Source organism: Typopeltis vanoorti, chromosome 8, assembly GCF_054136105.1.
Source record: "Typopeltis vanoorti isolate ZY-2024b chromosome 8, IOZ_Tvanoo_1.0, whole genome shotgun sequence".
Taxonomy (NCBI): domain Eukaryota; kingdom Metazoa; phylum Arthropoda; class Arachnida; order Uropygi; family Thelyphonidae; genus Typopeltis; species Typopeltis vanoorti.
The window spans coordinates 25,259,919-25,279,038 of NC_143556.1; the positions used below are offsets into that span (position 1 = coordinate 25,259,919).

The window sequence follows — 19,120 nt, forward strand, 5'->3', positions numbered from 1 at the left end:
GAAGGAAGCTTATGAGAAATTTGTTCAATATGTTAGGAGTTGGGAAGTGTCGGTGTTGGAAAGTGGCTGTCCTAGTTCTTACATGAGTGGAAGAAAGTAGATGAATGAGTAGTGGCTCGTTTAGTAGCAATTCTCGTGAAAGTTCCTACAGAAAAGGCACAGCAGGGTGCTTATGGGAGAGTGATTGAAGGGAGTCTGTGAGAGCAGGATCAATTTGATTGTCACCATCATAATGCATACCATATTTACTCAAATATAATTCGCACTTTATTCCCCAGTAAAAATTAAAGTAAAAAAAATCATGGTGCTAGATATACACAGGGATTTTCGGAAAGTTTTTCAGGAAAAAACTAAATTGGCATTTATAATTAAAGCCCCCAGTATTCATTATAATTTTTAATTGCTCACATTATTTATAAAATGAATGCATTTAAACTTTGCATTTAAACGTCAATGTTATTTACGTGATCAGCTGCTTACCTTCATCACACAATATATTTGAATCTTAAGTAACAATGCTTATGTAATTAAATTTAAAAAAAAAATAGTCATCTACCCAAATAGCATCATCTTTGCTCTCATCCCAAGCATTAGAGATGCTGGTTTTTAAAAAAACTCTTGGCAATAATTTCTGGCAAAATCATGTCCCAAGCTCTAAAAATCCAGTTGTGCAACAGTTCTAATGATGGTTTCTTAATTTTCCCTGCCAGAGCCAGGTCATAGATGCCAGCTGCCATCCACTCCATATAGAACCTAAACCTCATCTCATTCACTGCTCCACCCCGTGAAATCTAAGATTGAGTAGAAGTTGATGCTCTCAGTCCCACATTTCCCCTACTGGTCACTTCCATCTCTATGCATATTTGTGCAGTATTAACAAACAGTTCATTCGACTCAATGACAAAGGCAAGCCGACAATTGTTGAGTCGAAATGCTGATTCACTTCAACTGAATTCCAAAATATCTGAAACTGCCATAACAACATTCACTATCTATTTCTTAAAATTTTAAACTTTTTGTAATGTGAGGTACATGCAACACATTTTAATTTCTGTTTTCATAAAGTAAAATCAGGGGAGTGAGATATATGTGAGGGAAAGTTATATTTGAGTAAATACGGTATGTAGTACTTGAGTAAATATGGTATGAAGTTTTTTTGTTTTTTGTTTAAGTAAGAAATTTTCAGCCCATTCTAGTTTAATCAGTATTCACTTGGATAACTAGCAAGAGGGTATGGACAAAAAGATGATTTGACAATGGGAAGTCTTAGGTGGTTCTCTCATTCCTTATAGGCAATGTGGAGGTATTCTACCTACGTAGCTCCAACCAACCAACAATCGCGACATTAAATAATACAAACAAAAATGAAATTCAAAATAAAATTCCTCCAAGCCGAAAGGTTATAAAGTTTTTTGGAGATGGAACAGCCATAAAAATAATAAAAATTAATTTACATTCAAATAAGAAAATGTTTATTGAACTAAAACAAAAGTGGCATACCTGTGCTGCTGTTGATATTTCCATAATTTTGTATATACATCAAATGTTCTACCAAAATATGCCTGCCACTGTTTATGGCCATATTGAGGCAAATCTCTAAGTAAAACAAAATATAGTTTATCATTAAAATTAGTACTTAATTACATATTTCTAGAAATATAAAAATTATGTACAATATACTACCTGTGCGTGTTACAGGTATGTTGTGCACAATTGATGTCATCTGTAAAGAGAAATATAAAAATTGTGCACAACATATCTGAAACTAGAGCATTTGAATAGCTATGCATAGTTAGCCCACAAGTTCTGAAACCGTTATACTGCAATGATTTAAATATGTTGTGTGTGTAAGGATTAGTGCTCGTTCTCAACTGCATAGGTGCATAACTGAACACTGAAATGAGACTGCACACAGCACAAAATAATAATAATAATAATAATAAACAAAATAAAATAAATAATTATATATATATAGATAGATATAAAAGGGCATGAAGAAACTCATCTTCACATTTTCGATATTTCATAATCAATTTCTAATATGCAGTTTCTGACATGTATCCTCAAGGGAACACATGGGATGTTATAACAGTACCAAATGATTAAGTTAATGATAAATACTTAGACAGTTAACACATCTAAAAAAATATAGAATTTATTAAGACCCCAATATATCTTATTCACTGTGACATGGACATCATCAAGGAGAAAAGAGAAGATTAGTTAACTAACATTCAAAATATGAATCATAAGATAAGAATTGCACAGCATTTGTTTACTAGCTCGTGTCTCGGTCACAGTCAAGCTGACAAGACTCAGTTGTGAGTTCTTCAGAAGCAGACCAAGATTCTTTATTCTAGCACAGTGCTTTCCAAACTTATGGATGTAAAGACCCCCTTGAAAAATTAAAATATTTCACGCCCCAATCAAAAAAAAACATAATACAGACATATATTATTATAAGATTTATTTTATTTATATTCAATATAAAACATAGACAGCGAATATTGCAAAAATCAAATGCAAATACAGTGATACCTCGGCTAACGAGTGACCCTGCTAACGAATTTTTCAGTTAACGAAGATTTTTTTCGCTGTTTTTTGGACTTGGCTAATGAATGTTTTAGTGGATGCATGTGCTAACATAAAGCAGCAAACATGAATGGTCGGGCCAATCCAGGAGCTTATCTTTTCTATCTGTATGTGTGTGTGTGACAAGGAAATGAGCTGACAACATCACAAGGGGAGACCCACCAATCCGACTGGGTTGTTTACGTTCGAGACAGCGAGAAGTGTCTGAATCACTTTAAAAACATTCTGAAAAAAAGAAAAGCTCAATCAACTTTGGACAGATTTTTGACTTCTCCTTTAGCAAAGAGACAGAGGCCAGCTACTGAAGAAGAGGAGACTTACCTTGAATAAACTTTGAAAATTTGGAAGAATAGTAAAAACGTTGTTTACATATTTTCAGTTTAATAAAGTGCATATAATAGTGTAAAGATCGTCAGTTTTTCATTCTACTTTCCATTCTCCTTCATCTAATTGGGTAGCTGTTCATCTCAGCCTTTGGTGAGTTTTTGCCCTTTTATAGTGTGCTTTTTACTATTTTATAAAACTTATCTTTAAATAGTAGGCAGCATCCAGAATTTGTTTTCATTATTTTATGCCCCCCCCCTCAGCAAAACTAACAGTCCCAAAGGAAGCCGTGGCTCACAGTTTGGGAAGCGCTGTTCTAGCAGATCAAATTTGATCCCCTGTTCCTTGAAACATGTGAAACATTACAACATTGTCCAAACATCAACCACTCTGACTGTATGTCAATTTAAAGTTCTGGGAAGAGGATCCTATAATTGTTCAATTTTTTTTAATATTGAGATGTTTTAATATTTAATGTGGTTAATAAAAGAGGAGTCAGACAGAGAGACTATCTCACCAAAATTATTTGCTACAGCCCTTGAATATGTTATGCGAAACTGAACATTGATGGAGAATACTTAAGCAATCTACGATTCACTGATGATATCATTCTAATGGCGAAATCACCAAAAGAATGAGAACATGACTACTGAATTAAATGAAATAAGTCTGGAGATAGGCCTACAAATAACTATTGATAAATCAAAAATAATGTATAGCAAAAATACTCCAGAACAAAAAACAATTGAAATTAATCCAAGACAGATGGAAAGTTCTAGGACAAATAATTACAAACCATAAACTTGATAATGAAATTTCAGCTAGAATAACAGCAGGATGGAAAGTTTTCAACCATTATAGAGATATTTAAAAGCAATTTACCGAACTGTCTAAAAAGAAAGATCTACAACCAGTGTGTACTCTAACAACAACCTATGGTAGTAAAACCTGGAGTCTGACTAAAAACACTTAGAAAAACTGAAAGTAACACAAAGAAACATGGAAAGAGCCATCTTGAGAATAACCCAGTTAGATAAAAATAATAATACTTGGATAAGGAAGCAAACAAAAGTACCGGCCATTTCATTAGTAATAAAAGACAACAAATGATGCTGGGCAGGACATGTGATGAGAATGTCTAACACAGGGTTTCTCAAACTTTTTCTACGACGGCATCCTGAAATTTTCACGGAACACCTTGGTTCTTTTGTAATGTATTAATTAATAATTAATTGGTAATTTAGCTGATTTATTAATTAATTCAACGTCAATTAAAGTTTAATTTAATTAAAGCATCAATAAACCATCATTAAATTAATTTGTGCTGACGTATCCTATTCTGATCACTAAATATATTTATAATATTATTATAAGTACTTACGAGTGAATGCAGACTTTTTCTCCTGTGTGCTGGTAGTTTTCCCCTCCTTTTGTACATCCTGGAGATCGCTTTGTAGGCTTGAGGTGGATGACTCACTATCTTCCTTCACAAACACCTCCGATAAGAGATTTCTTAATACCAAAATTAAACAAAGTGCCTTGTCTCTTATTCATATTAGAATTTAAATCTATATTCCTATTACTTTCAAAAAAATCACGGCACTCCGGTTTCAGAACAAGCACTTACACACTGCAATACGAACTTGCAAAGAAAGTATTCAGTATTACTAGATCTGAGAACCAGATACAGACTACCTTGATCTTCAATTTCAGTGGAAAAATTTTCTTTATACTTCCTTGCTGATTAGTCACTGAGATTTGCGACACAGATGTTATTTCGTTCAGTTTTGAGAACACGTTGCCCATTGTTGTAATCGGCTTGCAGGCAATTTTTATGATCGGTCATAAATGGCGGTATTCTCTTTCTTGATTGTTGAAAGATTTCAATGTGTGAAAATTAAATAATTCATGAATATTTCCATGTTCAAAAATATGCCACTTGGTCACTGACATTTGCTACACAGATGTCATTTCCTTCAGTTTTGAGAACAGAGGATATGCCACCATTGTTATAATCTGTTTGCAGGCAATTTTTATGACCAGTCATAAACAGCAGTATTCCCTTTCCCATATGTTGAGAGGTTTTGATGTGTGAAAATTAACGATACACAGATGTTATTATTAGGCATTGTTATTAGGTCTGAGCTTTTCGACATATTCACGAATATTATTCTCCTCAGAATATATCTACTATAAAATATTTATTCATGAAAATGCTTAGAAAACTAAAATGACAAATTCCAGAACTTCTCACGGAACACAGTTTGAGAAACCCTGGTCTAACAGATGGACAAAGAGAACAATGGAATGGACACCAAGAACAGGTTATTGGAAACTAGGGAGATCAGTGATAAGATGGGATGATGAGATAACAAGATGCTATGGACATTTATGGTGTAGAGATGCACAAGATCAGCCAAAATGGAAAGAGCATGGAGAAGCATTTGTCCAACAGTGGATTGAAGAAAGCTGTTGATGATGATGATGGCAATGAATGATTAGGTTATTTATTTTTAGTTAAAGAAACTATCCAACTTGTTCCTTTGAACTCTAATAGTGCATTCTCCAGTCATCTCATGTGAGCTCATATAAGCACATGCTATTTGACTCATATCTTGTGATTGATGTTTTGAATGTTATCTGATCTTCTCTTCTGTTCCTGATGTCCATGTCACACTGGATGAAATATATCAAAATCTTAATAAATTCTATATTTTTCTACATGTGTAAGCTATGTGAGTGTTTAACAATATGCCAAGTACACATTCCTTTAAAACTTCTGATGATTAAGTTTACATCATTACTGACATCTTCTGTCAAAAATTTTCCTCTGAATTCATCTGTAAGCACTCTAATATTTCTATTTTCTAGAGCACTTATAACTGCATCCAGGGCACCAGAAATCCACTTACTACAGGCAAGTTATCAAAGACAAGTTGTGAGTGAATTTTCAGCCTCATTCTAAATACATTCAAAATGTATTATTTTCTTCGCATAATTTATACTTTTTTTTTGGTTAATTCTAAAACATTATCTCATTCATCAAGTTGTGGCTGCCAACGAAATTATTAAAGAAGTTTTATTTTCAGAGAGTCATAAATAAAACTTCTGTATCTGAAATCTTTAATTTGAGCACTACAGTGTTCAGATAAAGCAATTGCAATTTTATTTGCCAGTTTTCTCTAAGAGTCCTTAAACAAACAAATCACCCTCACTTTCTTCCTTCTTTTTATCTCAATTAAGGTTACCATCTTTATTTTTCTTTCTAATAAGAAAGATTACGAAAAAACGAAGTCATTAAAAAGTCAACCTGCTGTATCTTCTTCTTCCCCCAACAGTTGTTCTGTTGTCATTGTCATAAAACAATTGATAACTTTTAAAGTTTTTCTTTCTATATGAAAGACTTCATAAATTTCCTTTATCAAGTTCCAAAAATCCCCTTTCTCTCACAGCAGTATTATAGCATTCATTCCATTCCACACATGTTGTACTACTAAGCATCACACTAATGGTTTAGTTTCAGTTGTGAAGCGAGAAAAATGAGTTGCCATTATGTGTTATAGTTACAGTGCTTTACTAGAAATAGAAAATCTTGCACACTAAAAGTCCGTAAGTTTTTCATATCATGAAATTTAAATTAAATTACAGTTATAATTTCCAATAAATAAATTTTAATCAAATTAATGCATTCATTTAGTTCAATATTAACCTTACACATATATCTATTTTTTTTTATTATTTTAATTAATTTTTAACATGTATTTATATATGTATCTCTCTCTCTCTCTACATACATATATATATATATATTGCATACAACATATATAATACACACTATTATTAAAAAAATTACTTGTACTTTTTTCACAATGTAATTTCATCAACAAAATTAAATGCTGTAGCTACATTTATACATTTTATTTTTTCAGTTCCTTTACACTTTAAGTAGGTGCACAATTGTAAATATATAAGTTTATTTCACATCTCACAACACAAATTTAGCTTAGTGCAATTAAATGCTTGAAAATTTTACATAAAAAACTGCTTTTTAATACAGTTATTTGAAATAAAAAAAAATACAATTATCTTGCAAAATCGAGTCAAAGGCTAGATCATGTGATGGAGTACATTGTGAAAAGTGTCTGGCTTGGGCAAGTAAAATTTTTCTGTAGCTAGTAGATTTAAGTTGTATTTCGGGAGCCCCGACTACATCTATCCACCAAGATCATGATGGCCTTCCTATGAATATTCTTCTTGCCATCTTGGTATCAAACACCTGTTTTGCTAACTTTTCCTCTCTCATTCTGTTTAAGTGGCCAAACCACTTTGGATTTGCTCTGCTTCCTAATATCTTCACTGGTAATATGGTTATGTCATTGATGCCACCTGTTTACTCCTCTAATTTTTCTCAGAATTCTCTGTTGTCTTTGATATTTTGCCTTTGATCAAATCTTTTATTTCTAATCCACCTTTCAGATCTATTAAATAAGAACTGCTTTGAATACTGTTTAGTTTAGTGTTAGTTTAATGTAGAAGTCGAGGCAAAGAAATGTATAGGCAATTTGGCTCAGTTAGCAAGCAAAGAGTGATCATCAGTATGGGTGATTTCGACTATGGCAATACTGATTGGAATGAAGAGATAGTATCAGGGAATAAGGAAAATGAATTTGAGTTCTTAAGGGACAACAATCTTAGGTAGTATGTAACAGAGGGCACACAAAGGTTAAGAGTGTTAGATCTGGTTATATAATCGCGGGATGTGATTGTGAATGGAGTTTCTAATCTTCCCCAGGTTGGAGAGAGCGACTATAAAGTGATCACCTGGGGTGCAGCCAGTCACATGAGAACTTCTATAAAGAAGGAATATATGTGGAACTACAAGGATGGTGATTATGGAAAAATTAGGAGACAACTGGGAACTCTAACATGGAATGAGGATTTCAGTGGGAAGGAGAAAGAAAAGATGCTACATGGGCATTGATCAAGAACTATTTAACAGCAGCAAAGTGTGAGTGTATTCCTAAGGTGAAAAGGCTAAACAAGGTAGATATATAACGGATGATTGAAGAGATTGAGCATGAAATCTGGAAGAAGAAGGCACTGTGGAGGCAAAAAAATATGAATCTTGATATTGATCAGTTGCATGAAGAATACAAAGAGCAGACCAGAAAAGTAACTCAGTTGGAAAGGCAGAAAAAGTGCAGCAGAGAATAAATTAGACAATCCTGTTAAGAAAAATCCTAGTGAGTTCTATCAATATGTCACAAGTAGAAGGAAAAATGACTATGGAAGGGAGATGCTAGTTGATAGCAGTGGCAGGCTGAAAACCAATGCAGCAGATATAGTTGAATTATTCAAGATCAGTTTATCAGTATATTTCATCCTTGTATAGGCAACAAGAAATACAAACCAGAATCCGAAAGGCAAAAGCAGCATTCTGGAATAATGGATACATCCTCAGAAATGATATTGACAGCAAAACAAAACTAAGAATAATCAAAACATCCATAATTTAAGACTGACATGTGGTCAGTCTTAAATTATGGATGTGAAAACTGGATATTAGATAAATGGACAATGAGAAGAATACAAGCATTCGAGTTGTGGTGCTATAGAAGAGCCCTCAAAAATTTCATGGAGAGATAAAATAACAAATGTAGAGGTGCTATGAATGATGAACATGAGAAGTGCCGGACATATATTGAGAGGGTCAGCTGGAGAATGGTGGATGAGAAGGAGTATATGAGAGAAATTAAGTAAACTTGATGTTAATAAGGCAATAGGATTTGATGTTATATTGCCACATGTCTTAATTGAATCTTTGGCAAGCTATTTAATCGAGTCTTGCAACAGGGTGAGTCTCAAAGGAATGGAAGGTGGGAAAAATTGTTCCATTTCACGAAGAGGAAGATAAGAACTAAGGCTACAAATTATAGGCAAATAATTAAGGTTAGAGAAGTTGGTGAAGACATTCAAAATTCAAAAGAAGTTGATAATAGCAGTATTCTTTATAATGGTCAGCATGGGTTTGTTAGGGGGAAGTCATGTTTCAGCAATCTGCTTACATAATTACAAAGGTGACAAATTCACTCAATTAAGGCAATGCATATATGGTGCTGTATACTTGGATGTTTTAAAGGCCTTTGATAGACTGCCACATAACAAGCTGGTAACTAAACTGAAACAGATGGGATTAGATAGCAGATTATTAAGTTGAATAGCTGATTGGCTATTGGACAGGTAAGAGCAGGTTGTATAGGGAGGAGGGGTATCCCAAAAGAGGAAGGTCACTAGTGGAGAGCCACAGGGATCTGTTTTAGAACCATTATTGTTCAACTTGTATGTTAGTGATATTGGGTCCAGCTTAACTGGAGATGTGCGGCTGTTTTCTGATAATGCAAAGTTGGGAAGGGCTATGAGAAGTACAGCAGATATCGCAGCTTTGCAGGAGGATTGGAACAGACCATGAGTGGGCAAATGATTGGAGCTATCAGTTTAATGTTGCAAAGTGCAAGGTCTTGAAATTTGGTAGACAAGATTGGGATGCAGCAGTACTGTCTCCACAGTAATGTAGGCCCCTGGGCAAAGCAATGCACTGGGGTCCCTACCCACCCCACCTACGGGAATAAAAATGTAAAAGGTCAATAAAATTAAGCCTATAGATTCATTGGTACTTTTAACAAAATCAATGTTTAAACATAAAAAACATGCTGTAAAGCGAGGATTAATCAACACAACCTTTTGCAAAATTTCTTTGGAGAGAACTGATTTATAACTGGCTTAAAGTCAATGGTCTTCAGGATGTCATTTTCCATGCGCAAGAGTGAAAGCCGATTCAAACTCTGCTGCCCCATTGTGCACCATCTCCAGTTCACTTTCTCAGCTCAGTGTTCCAGTGAAAGGTCGAGTAATTTATACACTCTGCCAAGAGATTTCTCATGAACAATATGGCAGCATGGGGCCCCTGGGCAAATGCCCAGTGTGTCCATGCCTTAAGACGGCCCTGGGATGCAGAGTATATAGTTAATGGAGAAATTTTGAAGGAGGTGGAGGAGATAAGAGATCTGGGAGTGATGGTGGACAGAGACTTGAGATTTAGAGACCTAAAATTGCAAGAATTTTCAATAGATTAATAATGAGGAGGACACTGAAATGCAGAAGCAGAGAGGTTATGGTTCTCCTGCATAAGGCTTTGATCAGGCTGCATATGGACTATTGTGCACAGATCTGGTGCCTGGATTTCAGGAAGGGGGGGGGGGGGATGAGGATGTATTGGAGAAAGTTCACAGAAGGTTTATGACAAGGTCCAGAGATATGTCTGGTGAGGGGTTGTTGCCAGATTAAAGTGGAGAAGATACTTCATACTGTAAAGGGAGGAAAGAGTAGAACTGGAGGCCATCCATGGAAGTTGTATAAGGAGAGCGTGAGCAAGGAAGTGAGAAGCAGGTTCTTTGCATGGAGAATGATTGGTGAGTGTGGAAACTGTGAATGGGTTCAGGGCACAGCTTGATGACGTTTTGGTGTGAGAGTGTATAGACTGCCTGTAATGAGTCCTTTGACTCCATGGATACTACTACTAATGATTTTTTTTTAACACTGTGTTTTGCTGTTAAAGCAAAGAAATTCTTCAGGATGTCAATTACAGAGGCATTAGGAAAAAATTGTGAATATAATACATATACCAAACAACAATTGAATAAGGCACAAAATTATATAAAGCCATGAGGTAACAAAAATGATTTAATGGATAATGTCTGAAAATAGTTGGAATGCAGCTCATATACTTGTTGATAAGTTTAAAATATTGTCATTTATAGCATATCATACATGCAAAATGGTTTGATCAGCATGCACCAAATTTTATTTATTCGTATGGGGTTCCCCCATCTGCCCGTTCCTCATCTGTCCTATAGGATAGGTTAAGCCCTCCTAATGAGTGATTATGTATGTATTTATGACTATAAATCTGTGTGTGTGTTCACAGGCCGGTTTGCCTGTTCTGAGGGATGAAAACCTCAAGTTTCCAGGTGAACAAACCCTCTACCTCCGTATGAGACTGGCTAACTCACCTTTACTTGAAAGAGAGTAAAGGTTCCTCACATCATGGATGGGAATCAAACCCAGGTCTTTCCGACCAAAGGACTTCGTCTATACCGACTGAGCTATGGACACACCAAATAAGATTGTGTCAAACCTTGAGTCTTATTGCACTGCAATGGAATGTGTGTATCATCTCACTGTTCTTTGGTGAATTTTCTTATGTAAGCATTGCATGTAACACACCATTTCTGTTTCATAACACTCTTTCTTCTTTGTAGTATGAAATACTAATCCTGGGATACTAATCAACAATTTTTTTTTTTTCAATGGCACCAAGCCTGCTTTAATTCTATTAATATTTAAAATGTGCTAACTTGTCAGTGACATGCTTTATGGGAATATCACAGCGCCTTTGTAATTTTGAGCTTGATGTTGAGTTATTAACATTTTTTTACTGTAAATTAACACTGTAGCTGTTTCTGATCACAATATAATCATGTGTTCTTTTTTCTTCATCACTTAAGATGATATAGGCTGTCTCTTACAGACTTTAGTCTGTATTGTATCCCTCTTTTGTGAAGATGATATGATTCTTCGTGTAAGCATCTTCCTGTGCTTGTTTGCTTTCTATGAACTGCACAAGTTCATGGAAAGCAAACAGTTAGCTGGAAATAGATGCTACAGCATCCAGAAAAGATGGGGATCTATTAGCTTGAGCATAAACTTTAAATTAAAGATGCCAAGAAATTATATTCTTGGTTTAATCCTTTATCTAAGCAAACAATCAAGCAAGCAAACAAAGTTTGCACATGAAATATCTTCATGACTGGACTACGTGTAATGACTTCACATCAATTGCTTTAGTATCCCACAATGCAAAGCCCACATCCTTTCAAGTGTGTCTAATGCAATGCATTGTGAAAAGGACCAATACCCAGACCAGTTTCAACCTTTATTGAGAATTCAGTGAAAGCCAGACCCAGAATGGATACCAAGGTTGAAGTAATACAGAAGTCAATTTAATTAATCCAAGAAAATAATTTCTTGGCATATTTAATTTATAGTATAACCAAGTGAAAAAACTTTCAATGAGCATAAACTAAGTTTATTAATACTTGGATATACTGAGTTAAGGAAATTATTGCAATCTCCAGTTCCTGGCCAGACTATGGAAAATATCACTACACATATATATATATATATCAGCTAACGCCTTTTTATTCCCGTATACGGAGAGTAGGCGAGGCCATTTAGCCCTATCTAACTTTTGGAGACTGAGTGGGCAGTTCAATCTCCACTGGTACCAATCAGAGATAGATGGCCCAAAGCTATCACTAATTAAGCGGTACACAGTGAAGAGAGACGGCTCAAATGTGCCGCCATCTTGTGGTCCCTAACCCTAACACAATATATTTAATGTCTGAAATAATGTGGGTGCTACGGTCGATTTTCTTGAGTTTACGGGACGAAAAATCCGAGTATCCGGGAGAAAAAAACCCGCTTGCCTGTGCCAAAGATCAACCAACTTGGGAACCGGTCGAAAAAAGGCTTAGAAAAATTTCCTCTAGTCGCTGACTAGACTCGAAACCAAGTCTTCCTTCGTGCGGCCAAGCGCCGTGGTGTGCAAACGCCACATCCACTGAGCTATATATATATATATAATCCTCAAAGAACTGACATACAAGTTGATAAGCTACAATGAGATGGTTAACACATAAGACAGACTCTTCTTCCTTTTTATATATATAAGAATCAAATATAAAAAAGGAGTTATCCAAACAGAGCTGGATTAAGTTCTGTGACAGGCGAGAATAGTTATTATTATCATTATTTATATGTGCACTCCATGGAGTCAAAAGACTCATTGTAACAAACACTCTATCCATTAACAAAATACCTACAGCACATATCTTTAAACCCATTCACTGTTGGGGCACTCACAATTATCTCTGGCTATCCATTTTACTCATTACTTGGAGGTGGTGAATGCGTCTATAACATAGTCTGCATCCCCTTACTAACCACACTTTTAGACAACTTCCCTTGTTTTCCCCTACTCCTTATGTATTCAAAAATTTCTTCTGTATCAATCTATAGAATCTCTTCAATAACATAAGTTTCTATCACAGATCCCTCTCCTCTGCCTATCAGCTAAACTCTGCAACCTACACACCCTCAATCTATCCTCATAGGAAACATTCCAGAGACCTGTCACCAGCTTGGTCACTTGTCTCTGAATCCTCTAAACCAACTCCCAATCCCCAAGAAATGCAGGTGACCAAATCTGCACAGTAGAATCGTAGCCTTATAAAGAGAGATAATAACCTCTCTATCTTTATATGTCAATGTGTTCTTCAGCATTCAAATAATCCTCAGAGCTATTTTGCCAGCTATTGCAGTATGTCCTCTGAACTTCAAAATCTCTATCCACCATCATCCCCCCCCCCCAGATCCCTAGCCTCATCAATTTCCTGTAAACAGTATCACCAATATGACACAAAGTGTGTAATCTTTTCATCCCAAAATGCATTACCTTAAATTATACAACATTGCATTGACAACCAGTGTCCTTTGCCCACATTTCCAATTTATCAAAATCATCCTGTAAGATATCTATATCACCTTTATCAACTATTGCCCTCCCAAGTTTTTGCATCATCAGCAAACAACTGAATATCCCCTTTTAAATCTTCTGCTATATCATTAATGTACAAATTAAAGAGTACAGAAGGTCCTAGTACAGAATGCTGGACCACTCCACTAGTCACCCTGATTCACTCCACCATACACCACCCTCTGATGTCTGTCTATCAGCCACCCTTATCCATGCAACCAGCTTCATATCCATTCCCATTTGATCCAACTTATGTAATAGTTTTCCATGCAATATTCTATTAAATGCCTTTGCAAAGTCCAGCAGTATCATGGTGTAGCGCCATTTCCTTTATCTAATTCTGTTGTCATCACCTTATTATAAAATGTGAATAAATTACTGAGGCAGGACCTACCATTTACAAAGCAATGCTTCCCCCTATAGAGTATCATATATTCCTCTCCACCCACTCCTGAATTTTACTTTAAACCAACTTTTCCAATACTTTAACCACCACTCCAGAGATACTAACTGGTCTGTAATTTGCTACTTCTGTCTTGGAGCTACTTTTATGCAATGCAATGTTTCTCAATGTGGGGCATACATCACACAGGGGGGCAATTTGAATTTTTTTTGGGGGGGAGGGGGGGCCATTAGAAAATGTATATGTACATATTTATACATATTTACATTATACTTTTTCAGAACTTGGCTGACTATTATGCTAGAGGGGGGGTGGCATCAAGATCTTTGAGATGTTGAGGTGGGGCATGATCCAAAAAAAGGTTGAGAAACACTGATGTAATGGAACTATCTTACCCTCTTTCTTCTACTCCTTTGGAACTTTGCCAGAGCTGAGACTTAGACTGACCAACTTCGTCAGAGGCACTGCCATTCACTTGTAGCGATGTAGCGAAAAAACTCTTTTAGATTTACTTTGGCCTGCTAGCTAATTTTCTCTCGAAATCTCATTTTGCCTTCCTTACCATACTAGTTACCCTTCTTGCTTGTGCTTTATGCTGCTCATAGACAGGCTGATCACTTTCTTGTTTATATTCCTTCCAATATGCTTTCTTTTTTTCTTTTTTTTTTTTTGCAGCTCCTGCTTTATATTGTTAGCCATCCACTTAATCCCTACTAGGTTTATCCTCCTGACCCTCAGTATGCAATCTGATACTGCATCACTCACACAAGCCATGACCACTTCCCATGCACTAATGATATTCATTCCATGTAGCTTATGCCACAGCATTGCTCCAAGTTGCCTTCTAAGTTTGCATAATCACCAGCTTTGTAGTTCAGCATAAACCCTATCTTGACTGAAATTTCTACATTTTGAGCAACCTCCCAGAACATGACTGCATGGTCACTTTCCCCGATTGGTGGCAGAGTTGCTACTGTATTTATAGATAGATCTTTTGATGGTATTACCAGATCCAATCTCAAATTCCTGGTTTCTTCCATTATGTACTGTTTCAGTTATTATCCTTTAATAACTATATAAATTTCATTTCGCCATGTGTCCTTTCCTCCTTCCAATCTATATCACCATAGTTGAAGTCTCCAATGATAATTGCTCAGCTTGTACTCATTGTGCTAATCTGCTGATGCATGCTGTCCACATTTTTTGGATGCCTGGGTCTATAGTAGCAACCAACAATATATTTTGTCCTATTGGTCTCTATCTCACACCAAACAGCCTCAAGTGAACCATTTCCATTGGATCTACAATCTTCTTTAACTTCTATTTTTGTTGGTTGAAGTTCTTCAGCTATCATTAATAACATCCCCAACTTCTGGCCTTATTTCCTCTATGTTTCTGGGAAAAAAATATCCATTACATTCTTTTCCTGTAACTATATCATTCTTTGAGAATCAGGTCTCATTGATGCCAATAATTTCTGGCCAAGTTTTTTTAATGATATATCACAATGAGTCAACAGAAGTTCCATAAAGTGAACAATGATGCTACACTTGTTTTCTATTTTTTATTAAATAAAAAATGAGGGGGGGGGCAATCCTGGAGGAGTAAGGTTTTGAATAATTTGTTGAGTAGAGCCTCTGCTACTAATGGCTTAAGCAAGTTTGAGCATGGTTAGTAGTTGGACGGGGATCAATCGTTCGATGCTGTTGCCACACTCTCCCTCGATGAGTCTTTGGACTCCCTGGAGGTGTCACATAATAATAATAATCTCTCTCTCACAAGGAGCACCTGGCCTTCTGTTTGTTTGATTGCATGGTCTTGTAGATTGCTATAATTCACCTCCTCTTTACCTCTGACAAATGAAATCAGATCATTTTTCTTGGGTTGATAGTTATTACTAATCTTTCCTGGGGCAACATATCAATAGTTTAGAATCAGTCTTAAAAACTTAGCAGCCTTTTCTGCTCAAAATGTTACTTTTTTTCACATACTCTGTTACAAACTTGGTACAAATCTCACTCTTAGATATGAGAATTCTCATTTTCAGGATGGTATACAAAAAAAATCTAAAATCTCAATATCTCACAAATATATTTCTGATTTGTTGTTTCTGCAGGTGCTTCCATAGGTGCTATTCCACTGACCTGACATCCATCAAATCTCCACTTTTTTTACTAGGCCTATAGCAAAAGCAGCAGGCTACCCAACATAATTCACTTGCTAACACACTGAACATGCTTTAGCTACTCTTTCATTCTATCTACCTCTATTTTCTAGAGTTTTCCTTGTGAAAGGTTCTCCAAGGACTACTACTGTACATCTAGCTATTTAAAAAATAATATAAATGCAAATTCATGCATAGTATTGATAATTATAACAACAAAAAGAGCATATTGTGTCTGTTTTAGACTAGTTTGTTTTGAAAAGGTAAACACTAAATTTTCATGCAAAAAAAAAAAAAAAACTTTTATGGAAATATCCTTGTGTTTTTTGTCATCCCAGGGATTATTCAAACCCTGGTCCTTCCAAACAAATGGTGGCATTTTTGGTTTTACTATAGAGCAATACAGAATAAGGCGAAAGCTTATTCTTCCTGATCAGTATATTTAGCAGTGATGTAAATTAATTTCTGTTAATTTTCTGAAACATTAGTAAACAAATAAAACAATAAAAAGATATGCAATTATAACCTGCCCAGACAAATCACTGCAGATAATGATTACTGTGATTTCTGATACAAGTAAAGAGAAGATCCCTGCTGGATAAATGCAATATCAATAAATCATGTGACATGTCATACCATCACATGCTTAACCTCCCCTACTGGCCGAGGTGGATGAAGTAGTGAGACCAAATCGCACTTCTTATCTGTGTTATTCAATAGGTGTTACAGAATCATATCCAGATTTAGCTGGATATCTATAGACGTCATGGCCGATTGGGGGTTAATGATACTGGAAGTTGTCCTCAAGTGATAATCAACTGAGTGACTTTTTAAGAAATGAAAAAAATAGCATCCTTCAATTGTGGTGCAGGACATTTGAACAGCTGCAAATTTTGTATGGTAGCAACTGAAATGTATTGTGCAGAAATTAACATATATACTACCTTCAAAATTATAACTTATTTACTTTTCTTCCCACTGACAAGAATGAGAAATAAACAAAGGCTGCTCATTAGTACCAATGGTAACATCACCAGAGACATCATGTGGTGGAATAGTTTCAGCCTGCATACTTAATAACTAACATGACCTTTTAAAGTCAGTAAAATCAACAATGATTTATTGAATTTAAAATAATTAAAATTATTGAAAAATTACAAAGGTCATTCTACTAGCAGTAGACTTTCGCATTTTGTTACATGTAGTAATTACCTCACAACAGAGGTTGGTTGATAGGCGGAGAGGAGAAGATATGATAGAAACATTTAAATTACTTAAAGGTTTTATAAGATTGATGCAGGGGAAATGTTTCAGCTGTGTGATAGTGATGGAAGAACAAGAGGTCATCAATGGAAATTAAGGAAAAGTGTGGTTAACAAGGGTGTGAGAACTAGATTTTTTGCTTGGAGAGTGGTGAATGAATAATGAATAGAATGCATTGCCTAACTCAGTTGTGAGTGCTTTGTCTGTAAATGAGTTCAAGAAGAGGTATGATAGATATTGTTTTGATAGTTTGGGTCTCCTGTGATGAGTCTTCTGACTCCATGGAGATACCCATATAATAATAATAATAATAATAATAATAACAACAACATAGCTAGATATCTTATCTCTGAGAACTGCAACCACATTCATTCATATCACGACCTTATACATATTACATGATTCTGTTTACATCTTGATACTGGAGATAAAAAAAACTTCTCTCTACTGAAACCATATTTTTTAATAAAACTTAGAATTTCAGAAAAATATTAAAATTTTTCTGAAATTAAATGTTGAGCTATTTAATTTTTGTGTGTGTGATTTTTGGATTATTCCCACACTCGTTTCTAAAGGAAACTTTTCTAGAGGGTGATCAAAGGAAAATAACTGCTAAACTGCATCTCTTCACCAATGCCTTAGTTTGTGTTACCACATTTAGCAATGTGGTACTTGTTTGTACCTGTTCTTAAGGTTGAATCTTCTCGTATGATAAGTTTACGAAGAAAAATTTCGACTCTTTGAATCATGCATCAGCTGAAAATCACTAGAAGGATCGTGCAGCCGCTCTCCTGATGCAGATGTTCTTATGGCAAAGATTAATAACCAATCACATTTGTTTCAAAAACACGAATCGTACAGTGAAAAATTTCTCAGCGAACTAAAAATAAATTCAGCGTTATCGACTAGCAAATAAATACAATTTTTATTATGTTCAGAGAATACCTATTAAGACCTATGCTTCTCTAACAATGAAGACAATTAGATGGATTATCTTCACATACAGGATTGCCATTCTTCGATCCTTTAAATTGAAGATTCCAATAAATTTGTTATTAATGAACATACATATGTGATATATCCTAACCCACAACTTTTAACCTTATACACGAATTAACATCACGATTAGAAAGCAATTTAAGCAATGTCCTTTAACAGAAGACTTTAAATTCTCACCTCAATCCATTAAAGAGTTGTTTCGATTTCTCGAGAAAATGACAAAATTCATTCACAATCTTTCGCTCTTGCTCCTCTATTTCGCTCATGATTGCCATCCTTCGTGATGCATGTTGGGAAGTTTCCTTCAAATGTGGTGCAGGGCGTTTGAATGATCGCGAAATTCTGTACGGTAGCAATCAAAATGTTCAGCACAGAAATTAACACAAGTCACACCAGTGTGACTTGAATCGATTAATTACTCTCGCTACTAATTTCAAAATTAAGCAATGTAACTTATTTCTTTTTCTTCCTCGTTGACAGAATGCAAAACAACCTAAAGCTACTATTTCATGGGTACCAATACAGATATCACATCAGAGACATCCCGTGGTAGAAGAGATCATTTCTATATACATACATTACATCGATCCGTTCAATTTTCTAATGTGCATCAATAAATTACTGTAAATCCTTGCACCACATATATTTCACTCGCTAAGTCGATGTCTTCACATTTTTTTTTTTAACATTTCAAGTTCCAGTATGGTTCCAAATTCATACT

At 35.3% G+C, this 19,120-nt stretch overlaps 1 protein-coding gene across 2 annotated transcripts in view; it reads right to left on the bottom strand.

Moving 5' to 3' along the window:
* The window catches only part of LOC150103860 (protein SCAI), a 399,077-nt gene extending 380,181 nt beyond the window's left edge, over window positions 1–18,896 (bottom strand). For both annotated transcript variants that reach the window (XM_090396561.1, XM_090396560.1), the window contains exons 1-2: window positions 18,577–18,896; window positions 1,501–1,596 (exon numbers count right to left, since the gene is read on the bottom strand). In XM_090396561.1, coding sequence (XP_090252687.1) covers window positions 1,501–1,596; window positions 18,577–18,674 — 194 coding nt within the window. In that variant the 5' untranslated portion in view covers window positions 18,675–18,896. The remainder of the gene's footprint in view (window positions 1–1,500; window positions 1,597–18,576) is intronic.
* Window positions 18,897–19,120: the final 224 nt, after the last annotated feature.